Source organism: Megachile rotundata, chromosome 1 (genome assembly GCF_050947335.1).
Source record: "Megachile rotundata isolate GNS110a chromosome 1, iyMegRotu1, whole genome shotgun sequence".
NCBI lineage: Eukaryota > Metazoa > Arthropoda > Insecta > Hymenoptera > Megachilidae > Megachile > Megachile rotundata.
This window is the reverse complement of record NC_134983.1, coordinates 20,075,081-20,086,846: the sequence shown is the minus strand read 5'-3', so window position 1 is coordinate 20,086,846 and position 11,766 is coordinate 20,075,081. Positions and strand designations below refer to the sequence as shown.

The 11,766-nt window shown below is 31.9% G+C and overlaps 3 protein-coding genes and 1 long non-coding RNA gene across 6 annotated transcripts in view; 2 read left to right on the top strand and 2 right to left on the bottom strand.

Moving 5' to 3' along the window:
- Nucleotides 1–142: 142 nt before the first annotated feature.
- On the top strand, nucleotides 143–1,594 carry LOC100879153 (uncharacterized). The gene is made up of 3 exons (XM_012287080.2): nucleotides 143–279; nucleotides 369–963; nucleotides 1,036–1,594. The coding sequence occupies exons 1-3, from the start codon at nucleotides 155–157 to the stop codon at nucleotides 1,438–1,440; spliced, it is 1,125 nt and encodes a 374-aa protein (XP_012142470.1). The 5' UTR covers nucleotides 143–154; the 3' UTR covers nucleotides 1,441–1,594.
- puml (pummelig) lies at nucleotides 1,583–5,240 on the bottom strand. 3 transcript variants are annotated; one of them, XM_012287078.2, is made up of 8 exons: nucleotides 4,823–5,240; nucleotides 4,385–4,583; nucleotides 4,010–4,086; nucleotides 3,703–3,909; nucleotides 2,945–3,268; nucleotides 2,751–2,868; nucleotides 2,497–2,683; nucleotides 1,583–2,413 (listed from the first exon to the last, which is right to left on the bottom strand). In XM_012287078.2, the coding sequence occupies exons 3-8, from the start codon at nucleotides 4,041–4,043 to the stop codon at nucleotides 2,174–2,176; spliced, it is 1,110 nt and encodes a 369-aa protein (XP_012142468.1). In that variant the 5' UTR covers nucleotides 4,044–4,086; nucleotides 4,385–4,583; nucleotides 4,823–5,240; the 3' UTR covers nucleotides 1,583–2,173. The 3 variants fall into 3 exon arrangements, with proteins under 3 accessions (XP_012142468.1, XP_003704104.1, XP_012142469.1); XM_003704056.3 differs by lacking the exon at nucleotides 4,385–4,583 and having other exon boundaries at nucleotides 4,823–5,231; XM_012287079.2 differs by lacking the exons at nucleotides 4,385–4,583; nucleotides 4,823–5,240 and adding an exon at nucleotides 4,201–4,359.
- A 2,350-nt stretch (nucleotides 5,241–7,590) lies between these two features.
- On the bottom strand, nucleotides 7,591–9,869 carry LOC143263969 (uncharacterized). Its single transcript, XR_013037255.1, has 3 exons — nucleotides 9,855–9,869; nucleotides 8,280–9,518; nucleotides 7,591–8,185 (listed from the first exon to the last, which is right to left on the bottom strand). It is a non-coding gene; the product is annotated as an uncharacterized LOC143263969 (long non-coding RNA).
- LOC100882335 (synaptic vesicle membrane protein VAT-1 homolog-like) overlaps nucleotides 8,689–11,766 on the top strand; it is a 45,980-nt gene continuing 42,902 nt past the window's right edge. The window contains exon 1 of the mRNA XM_003704082.3: nucleotides 8,689–8,993. Within this exon, the coding sequence (XP_003704130.1) occupies nucleotides 8,689–8,993 (305 nt within the window). The remainder of the gene's footprint in view (nucleotides 8,994–11,766) is intronic.

Here is an 11,766-nt window from a genome sequence, read left to right as displayed (position 1 = left end):
TGAGCTGCGCAAAACCGTCCCGTTCTCTCATGAAATAGAGATTTTACTTTACTTTATTGGTTCTCTTTTATGGAAGAGGTCGCTGGGATAATATTTCCACTCATTTTGCCCAAAGTAAAGAAGGTAGTGAGAGAATTGTGAACAGACCGCAACAATGATAAATGTACTATTTGTCATGCGACGAATATTTAGACAATTTAGTACCAATAATGTAAAATCCAATATTTCAAGGGAGAATAGATACATAAACAAGTTTATAAACAAATATAAATCGAAAGGGTTAATACAGTATTTTATATACATTTTATAGTTATATAAAAAAAATTTTATGTTTATAAATTTATATGTTTATGTTTATAAATTTGTAGAGACCCATTGGATTTTTCAAACCCTGCAATTTTTGGGCCAACAAAAAAGCGAGTTTCATTGCATGTAGAACGAAGGGTGAATGTTTTGAATAATATTTTTATGCAACATATTACGGATTTGTTATCAACAGGAGAAATTGAACCTGAAATTTTGAAGAGAAATATAGAAATTTCTCATGTTGAAGTGAGTCGAAATTTTAAATTTCTAAACATATTTTGGTTAGACAATGATGAGGATATAAAACCCGATACACCAGAATTATTAAAAAAATGTTCATATAAGTTAAGACATGAATTATGTCAACTGCATATTATTGGCAAAATACCTGCTGTACACTTTGTAAAATGTAGAGGTATTGGTGAGGTGAAAGAAGTAGAACAGAAATTAAAAACTTTGGACTTCGGCGAAGATTATGTACCCAGTACATATCCATATGCCACAAAACATACTGTTACAGCTAAAACTTTTCCTAATACAGAAGAGAAAGTTAACAAAAATGAGAATTCAGAAGACACAAATGATATCTTCAGTGTAACTTTACCAGAAATGAGACATGATGTATTTAATTTGAATCACCATAAAATTATGTCAAAGGTATGTAATACAATCAATGATAGTATTAAAATCAATATCTATGGTTAACAATTATATTTCCCTTTTTTACAGATTAAAACTGCATTGAATAAGCCACATGTTACTTTGAAGAAACATGTGATAAATACACACCCTTCTTCTCCTCTTTCTAAACTTGATTTACAAGATAAGCCTAACTTTTTAACTTCAGTGGAACAGCAAGAAGAGTTCTCCAAATTCTTAGTAAAAAGGCGAAAAGAACAAAGATATATAAATAAGCAGAAATATTCAAGAAGAAGAAATATCTATGGAGAAGATGAAGAAATAGAAGAAGATTATGATTATGATGATGATGATGATGATGATGATGGTGAATATGATGAATACGAAGAAGAGCCAGATTATCAATACTATGATAAAAATAATACCCGTGATATACATAATATTGACAATGGATATAAAGATTGTGCTCATAGAGACACTGAAAATAAACATTAAGTGATTGATAAGTAGATAGTATATATAAGTAAATCTTAATATAAATGTTTATGTAAGTAGAAAATTGATATGTATGATGTAAACTGTAATGGTGAAACAGATTACAAAATACTGTATCATTCTCATATAAATACAAAAAGACTAATATCAATAACATTTATTTCTACATTCAATTTTGTTTTATATTACAACTGTACATAATGTACAATTCAATTTTTCTTAATTGAATTTTTATGATTTACATGCAACATTAATGTCAATTATTGATCCCATTGGTTCAAGTTTGATTCTATGTTGCTAAAATTTCTTCATAAACGAAATGTTTTATTACAAGTGTTTTCCTTAGAAATGTTTGTATAAATTATTAATTAAATATATGTGTTTTGGCCATCCACCTTCCTACAAATTTATTTTAAAGCATTTATATAATTTTAGAGTAAATCAAAATTTATAAAATTTGCATATTTTAACTAATATTTGAAAAGAAGGCGGAGGATTTAAATAAACTTCAACTAAGAGTTAACTGCCATTGTTTTTGAAACAATTTAAGCAGTTATAAACAACAGAACTAACAAGACATGGTATAAATTAAGAATTAAATTACGATAATCAATATGTAGTTGTTTGGTATCTTGCAGTACATTTACCTAATCTGAATCACATGATTCATACAGTTCATTCAACTGTCAATGTAAATAAAAAAATATATAACATGAAAATATTATATTAAACTTCAACTAGATCGCGTTTGTGATGTATTTAATTCCTGCTCTTGTATGGCTTTTGTACCAACTTCTTCATCATTTGGTAAAATAAGGTCAATTTGTTGTTCATTCGCAATTTTATTGCTTGAACGAACATTTACTGATGTTAAATGGGGCATCGAATCACTTAAATTACATGCTTCCAATACATATTTATTAAAAATTTCACTTTTATCAGCATAAACATGATGACCTGCTCCTGTTATTGCCTGCAAATAAGAAATGTTCATGCTTGCAATGTAATAAACTTTATTATGCCACTTTTTAATTTTTTTATTTTTACGTTTCTCACCTGAACATTGATATAAGATGATGATCTAGCCTGTTTTAATGTTTCCCAAGACGAATTATCAACCCATGATCGACTACCATATAAGAGAGTTATGGGAATTTCTGGACTTAATTTATCTATTCTTCTAACAATAGGATTTTTGGCCCAGCCAAAATGTTGCATCATTGCATGGAATGCACTTTCACCCCTTCTCAGAAAATGTATCATTTAAATGTATTTTCAAACTTTTCATTTAAAAAATTTAAAATACTTACGATGGTGTCTGAGCATTGCACTGATGCAAATACTGTGAAATTATAGGAGTATCATCTTTTAAAATAGGTGTAAATTTCTTTACTATATCAGGTCTCGTTTTTTCTATTAACCACTGTCCTACAGAATATAATATTTTTATTATAGCATGAAAATATTCGTTAAGTAACATAAGAAAATATAGAAAAAAACTAACCAAATGGTCCAGCTACTCTAACTGGCCATAATGGATTTAATGGTTGTACTATATATGCTATAACTTTCACCCACATAGGTACTCTTGCAATTCGTTCAACAGGTCTTTCAGGAAAGCCCCAAGGATCAGCAAGAATAAGATGTTTAATTCTTTCCGGGTGTTGAATAGTGTATGATGCCGCAAGAAAACCACCCATTGAATGACCAAGTAGTACAAATTTTTCTAATTGCATCTCTCTTCTCCATTCTTCAATGGAACGGACTAACTGATTTTCAGCTTCTTGTGCTTCATTGCTAAAAACTGGACGGCTACTTCTACCAAAGCCTGAATAATAAAAAATTAATGATTAATGAAAAAATGTAAAGAATCAGATATTATTTGATATTAACATAAAAAATAATTGATAATGAAGTTAGTATATATATCTTTTTGGAGGTATAAGATATAAATCTTAAATTTATTAAATATATTAATGCATTTAACTAAATTCTATTGGTAATCAAAATGATCAATAACTTGATGATCAAGACATGCAATGTCATAACAAATTATATTTGATTCCGAAGTTCAATCTTACTCACTTATGAGTCATAGATAATTACACTCAAGAACAAAGCATATATCTAAACACAACCTACATCATGTTGCATAAAAATATGTAACTAACAAATATTTTTAAATAGTACTGAAATATTAATAACATATGCAATATTTAACTATTAAATTTAAAAACAAAATTTTATTCATATCATGCTTACCTAATACATCAATAGCATATACTGGTCTTTGAGAAGCTAACGCATCAAGATTCAAACACCAAAGTGCTACACCTGCTCCTAAACCATGTAACAAAACAATCGGTGTCTTTGGTGACTCTTCGTTCAATGAGATTGTCCATATTTTATCAGATGATCCCACAACTGGTCCTATATCTACATACCATCCTCTGTATGCAGTTTTTAAACCTGTTATAAAAATACTCATAATTACACTGTTCTAAACATACTTAAGAGCATATAATATTATCGTTAATTTAAAACTGGCTTAAAAAAATATATCACTTACAGGACAGAATTTTCTTTTCTGCAGCGCGTAACATAGTAGAGGATGAGCCAGACCAGCTAAACCATCCCCAAAACCAACTAGTAAATAAAAATAGTTATTTTTAATGACATTATAAAAACTAATCACCATGTTATTATTTATATAGACAATTAAATTAAATGATCTGTTTAATTTGTTATTAATCTATATACCTTTATATTAACAAAACTTAGTTCAAGAAAATGATAGTGATATGAATTCATTGACACTGAACTTGAAATATTTTCTGCTCACATTATATAATTATTACTATTATGATAAACATGATAAAAGTGAAATATGCGTATAAGTGACGAATTACGGACGTTTTAATGTGCGCATTACGAAAGAAATTACCTATGTGCAAGTGCTCAAAATAAACATCGAATCAAATTGACTAGACATTTCTTTGGTTACAATTCTTCGTGCTAAAATTGTTTATTGTATGACCTTGAAATGCGATCCAACATGACATAGTTAATTCTTTTACTTCCATAATCATTTTCCTGTTATACGAGTTTTCGGATGTTCGAAAACTTTTCTACGTGAATATTATCTGTAATACAAACTTATTATCTGCAACGATTTTCTCTCTCACGAATAGAAATTTTCAATTAAATTTTAATATAAAAAGATTATAGAACTGACATAATGTGACGCGGAGATAATGATGATAATCTATCGAAATCACATATAAAATTGCATAAAATCAGAGATAAATCAACTAGAGAAATAGAAGTGAAAATAATACGAGTGACAGTTTCTGAATGACTTCAAATTCGTTTTTGCGTGTACCTTTTTGAACTGACAACTTCATGATCTGCCATTAGCTTCCGAGATAATTTAGCTGTTCGTTTACGATGATTTCTTTGTTGACAATGTGGAAAAACAGTACTTCGACGTAGTCAATTCTATTATCTAGTCAGTGCCGATTCGAGTACACACATACATAGTCACTGATGAAAAATGGAAGGGGGGAGAATCAGCTGATATACATACGTGCTGGAGAATTCCGAGTTCCTTTAACAAAGTAAAAAATCTTTATTATACCACATGTATAGGTTCTCATATTTTGTTAAATATAAAGTACTGGCATCGTGTTCGAATATTATTTCTTTTCAATTACGTTATTTCAATAAACAAAACAGCCTTTGTAAACAATGTGTAATAAAAGGTAACATAACCTCAAACTTGTGCAATAATTCTATACACGTATAATTTACATATGTAAACACCATGGACGCAACAATACTGGGGTGGAGTAGTTTGATTAGTTATGTTTGGAACAATTCCAAATTGAAGATACGAAATTTCAAAATTTAAACATCTGAAAGTTTGTGAATTTGAAGATTTTTAAAATAAAAAATTTGTAATTCTATAAATTTCAGATATCTTACTTTAAACTTTTTAAATATATCCGTAATAAAATGGTTATATATACGATATTAATTTAAAAATCTGTATCAATAAGTGGTTTATAATTCTTCATAATTCGCGGTATAAAGCATGCGCAGAAAAATAAGCATTTAAATTTTGGCATCTGCTATTAGACATCCCTCCCTGCCAAGCTTACACTCTATCCTTATATTCACAGTAAACGCAGATTAGTATTTCTTTTTTAAATGAAAAAGGTGTACACCATTAAAATTTTTAATAAATACCATAATCATAATAATTCTATCCTAAGATAAATCGTTTTGCATTAATGTATATACAATCACGAATGTGGATAACGTATAATTGAAAAGTTAGATTATTATACTTTTGATTAGATCAAATTATTCACATGATTGATCTTGCCTTTTGTAACGTGCAAAGTGTAGACGTGCTACAATGACAAATGTCAGACAAGACATTTTATAATGATCAAAGAGTCTCTGTATACAAGCACTGGGTGCTTTTGGCTCACCCGACAATATGAGCTATTCATCCCAATCAGCACATCCTCATTGCACTCGTGCATGATTCTCATTACTCGGTCCAATTGTTTCGGGAATTCAAAGTTATACTATAGTTGATAGATTGTTCCTACATTCTTATATTTTCAGATATAAGATTGCATTTTCTGTTATGAACGAAACACGTAAATTTTAGGTGCTCTAAAACAGTGATGAGCAATTGCGCCCTGAGGGCGCGGTACACGGCGTGTACTCGTGGGCACCCGTTGAGTACAGTAGACTCTCGTTATATTGCCACGGATCGAATTTTAACAGCAAAATGTGATAAATGTGGGGCGGGGCCATTATTTGTGAAGCTGGGGGATGTAGCCAATCCCGTTTAAAAATTATAGGTACGTTAATGAATATACGTAAAAAATAATGGGTAATCTAATTATGCATTTTATCTAAGAAAGATGAAAATATTTTGAGGTCCTTCTATACAATTATGATTTTAAACATGAAAGAAATTTGGTTAAGTATGAAATCATACTTTTAAAAAATTTAATGAAGGAATGAAAAATTTAAATGTAATATATATTTGAAAAAAAAAGGTTATATTATTTTTGTCACGTGAAATGTATTTAACATATACAAAGAAAGTACACAGAGGGTAATAAGAGTTTAATTTCGAAAGGCATGCTCAAGGAAAAGCAGGATGTGATTATGTTTGTGTATGTGTAACGATGTGACACATAGCGTGCGTGGCGTAAGGATACACGTGCAGTTCGGGCGTCGTCTGCTGGCACTACTTTCCTGACTGCCAGTCAGCAAAGAGGATCTTAAATGAAGCGGAGTTTCAGAACTAAAATCGTCTGTTACATTGCATTAATTTTTATTTAATATTTTCCACCAAAATTATTTGTCATTATCAAATGGAAATATTTTATTTGTCAAAACCATTCATCACCATTAATTTCACATTATAATGTTATGATTTGTATTTACTTGCAAATTCAAGTTAACTTTGCAAGCACTAATTTGAAGAATTATACAATTATTTTATTAAATAATTTTTTATCGGTGATACCTTCTGTAATAAAATAATACTTTATGTTTAAATCTAATCGATAATTTTTGTATACAATTTGACTTTTTGTTTTTGAATATTGTTAATATTTATGTCTATATGTGTATCGCTTATTCTCCATTGTTCTTCGACGACGCAATTAGTTATCAAAGCTAAAGAAATCGCTTTTCTTCAACACGTCCACGTTAGTGACTCATGATACAAAGGCGTATCCCTCAGATGTTATGCTCTTCTGTTGCTGTGAATTAATTTCTACGCGCACCTCAATGTTTCAATCATGATTCGCGTTTAATTAAATTCACTAAATGCCAGAATACCCCATTTACATAATTCCTGTTTTATTGACTGATACTAATCGTCTAAGTAACACCTGATTTTATGCAAACATAAAATAGTCGTCTATTATATTTATTCTCGTTTAAACGATTATTGATTTTATTCTGTGCTTTGCAAATATGTAGATGAGGTTAGAAAGTTTCTAGTGTTATTAAAAATGTATAATCATTTATGAATATAATGCTAAATTTATTAATTGTATGATACATGTTCAAAATAATGTCGTATTGTAATTAATAAGAAATAAAAAATTTCTGCAATACTATTTAACGTTATTAAGTCTTTATTCGATGTGATATAATAACGGGTTCATTGAAAATTATTTATTTATAGTCAAATCTACAAAATTTATTTTTACAATATTATCTGATATGTTCATTGTTTAACAATGTTTGACATGATGGATAACTGTTCGCAAGGGTGCATTGCAAGGACATTCAAGAGGCGTGCACTCACAGACATTGTACAGTAGACTTTCGTTATATTGCCACTGAAGGGTTATAGAAGTGGATATTCTTGGAACTGGTAATATAAAAAGAGATTCCATGCAGCACTCTAAAGTTTGCAAATCTGAAAATTTGAACATTTGTAAATTCTCTATCATAATAGTTTAAAATTAGTTTGAAAATAATTTGAAATCTAAATTTGTAAATTTGAAAATTTGTAACATCCTAAATACGAAATTTTGTAACACTAAATTTATAAATTTAAAAAATTTAATGTCATATTTGATTAATTGCTGGGAGTGGGAGGCTGGTTCGGTATCATTCTCTCTCTCGCACCCCTCATCTCTGTACGCTCCATGCACGCCCGTGCCCATGAGATTCTACGTGCACCTTGATCAGTCCATCATTGCTACAATAAAATACACAAGCAAAATGATTAATCGTTGAAAACTGTAATAACCAAATAAGCATTTGTTAATAAAAATTGATACAAAAGGGACTACTTTTCAATCGCGAACACCAATGTTCCATGCCTCGCGACACCTGTCGTACTATACGCGATGTAGTTTAACGTGGTAGCCAATGGTGGGGCGTGAAGCCGTGTTATGATTGGACGAGTGAAAGGGGCGCGCGGTTGCTAAGCAACGGCAACACTGCGCGCGTCACCGGCCGGCATCGCCGGCACCAAGCGTTCTTAGCGCTGTGGCAGAAAATTGCGCAGAACGACGTTGACTCTTGTCGAGTGCGGACGTGCTGAAGTTTAAATACGTGTTAGGGTAGACTTTATAAACCAAACTCCTCTGTCTCGCTTTTATCATTGACTAGAAGAGACACTTCTTTTGAGGCGTTATAACTATCAAGAACAATAAGAGATAATTTAAAAGGGTTTTACTAAGAAAATTAGAAAGAAAAATGGCAGAGGACAAGAACGAAACTAGCCCGAGCGCCGAGGGTGAAAAGCTACCGCAGGAAGCGGCGGCACCATCCAAGCAAGAAAAAGAAGAACCAAAGGAAACTAAAGAAGAGGAGAAGAAAGTCGAGGAGAATGGCGACGGTGATAAACCCAAGGAGAACGGTGAAGAGAAACCCACGCCAGAGCCGAAGGACATGCGGGCTATAGTACTGAACGGTTTTGGCGGATTGAAAAGTGTCAAGGCTCTCAGGAAGCCAGAGCCCACCCTCGCCGAGGGAGAAGTTCTGATTCGAGTCAAAGCATGGTAAGTACCTTTCGCATATACCATCTGTTTTTTTCTCATGTATCGTCCTTTCGAGTCAAATAAACGAATAGGTAACTTTGTAAATCGAAATAATTTTGAAATAACATACAGTTTATTAACCAATTACATTGAGATCGTATCTAATGTACATATGTCGTTAACGTTGCTGGTTTGTAAATATTGTCGACGAATTTAAACGAATCAAACGATAAAAGGAGGTTAAGAGTGACGGTTAATAAAATGAAATGTTTTAAATTTGATCGAAACAAAGTTACGTTCGCAACTGGTTGTTAAATATTTTGTTTTTAATTATTTGTCCGTTTTATTGGTTGTGATACGAGTTATCGATAATCGATCTACCGTAGATGAACCGTAACTTCCATATTTGAATTTTGAATCGCAGCGTTCGTTTCGATAGAGGTGAATCGCCGAAAGGAAAACAAAATAGAAAATATAACCGGGTTTCAACCGAAACAAGCAGACCGTTACGATACCATTGCATCTTTGAAATTTAAGGCGTGGTATCTGAAACATTCGTAATTAAAGTTTCATTACTACGTTTTGAACGGATGAGTAATTTTATAACGGATATGAAGAAATTTCGATAAAAACATTTAACAACTTTGTGCGCATGCGCGTTTGGTTAGTTTTAAATGGAGTTTTGTAATAAACATATTCGATACGATACGGCGACTCGAATCGATACTATCGTTGAAAAATATCGCCTCGAGTAGCGTAAACAAATAAATATTAAAAATATTGGCATATGTTATTGCCAACACAAATTAGATATCAAATTCTTTGATATATTATACTCCACTGATAGTTCTTAGCAAATTTACTATTATTTTATAGATGTACCTTTAAGATAAAAACTATTAGTACATTTCGGATCGATGCACGTTTCGAATAGTATAAATGAAACAGAGCAGCTGCTGTTTCCAGTAGGAAAAAGTATTATCCGGCATTTATCAGGATGCAACACGGTCTGTGCGCTAAATAGGCAGCTACGCTTATAGAATACTTATTTGTGTGTTTAGCATCCGTGCATGCATTCGCAGATACGCAAAATGAAGTTTGATAAGCCGGTTCAACTGCGTCCACCGCATTATGCTTATATCGTATACTATTGTCTCCGCCATGATACAGCAACGTCGTAAAACTCTTTCAGAGTGAAAGTGCATGTATGAAACCTGCTTATTAGGCTCTTAAGAGATCATATAAACGAAGTATTCATTTTTTATATCGTTTAAAAAGTGGGTATGAATTGGTGGGTTTTAATTTACGTTCCAGCTATATCCTAGCGTAATCCATAATAATTTACACGGTTTACTATAGTTCGAGCATTTCAAATCAGCGACGTTCGATTATCGCATCGCTCGCGTGTCGTTTCTACGTACATACGTATATGTACACGTGAAAGTTAATTGAATGAAATTAAAACGTTGTTACGATTACGCGTATATGTTACATCGGAAGTTGCTCGGCTTTGGCAGACCACATCAGATAGCTCTACTATCCATTAATTCAAACGTGGGAAAAAAGATTATTAGGTAGACACGCTGCCGTTAATGCATGTACCTGCTATCATATTAGCGAACGCTCTACTTTATGAATTACGGTTGCAAGCTATAGTGTGAATATATTTCACGTTGGAGAAACGTGTAGCGCTAAAATCAAAATTGTTATTTTAATCTTTCTTTTCTGGTAATTAGAGTTAAAGAATTCATTAAATATTCTCTCTTTTTTTTAATTAAGGGTGCAGATCATTCTTGCTTCTGTTCTCGAATTTCAGCGAAAATTTGCAAAGCGATAAACTTCAGCTATCTTTTACGTACAATTTGCAGAAAGTTTCACGTTCCATTCTTGCAATTATAAGGGAAAGAAAATCAAAAGGTCGGAAGCTTATTTTTTTTTCTTCTTTCGTACGAAGCATCGTCGAACTTTTAAGCGTTAAAACCTGCTTTTAGAAAGCAATCATGCAGCCCGTATAATTCAGCGTTCGTGCAGTACTCTCACCTATAAACGCAAAAAAGTTCGTTCAACGCATGTCCCACAAATTAATATTTTTATGAATATTCAGCATTGTTCGTGACTATTCTTTCCTTTTTCTAATTAAAATAATATGATCGTTAACAACCCGTTTATAATTCAATCAATCATCTGTAAAGCTTCATAATATATACAGCTAGTATATTTAAGAATATAGGGATGTAGGAACATATGAATACCGAGATCTAGGAATATCTAGGGTTATTTAGTTATTTACAAGTATTTACGTATCTGGGGAGATTTATAGAACTATTTGGTATTCTAGTACACCACTATTGATGGATTTAGGGATATTTGTAGGTCTAGTGATATTTTTCAATTTTAGGGATGTTTATGGATTTGGTAATATTTAGGGGGTTATGGATATTTAATGACCAGGCAATGTTTAGGAATATTTTGCGATCTAGGGATATTGCGCCGTCTAGGGATATTTCGTCATCTAGATATATTTTTTCATCTAGGGATATTTCGTCATCCGTGGATGCTTCGTCATCTAGGGATATTTTGACATCTACAGATATTTTGTCATCTGGGGATATTTTGACATCTACAGATATTTTGTCATCTGGGGATATTTTGACATCTAGCTATATTTCGCCATCTAGGGACATTGCGTCGTCTAGGTACATTGCGACATCTAGGGACATTGCGTCGTCTAGGTACGTTGCGTCGTCTAGGTACATTGCGACATCTAGGGACATTGCGTCATCTAGGGATATTT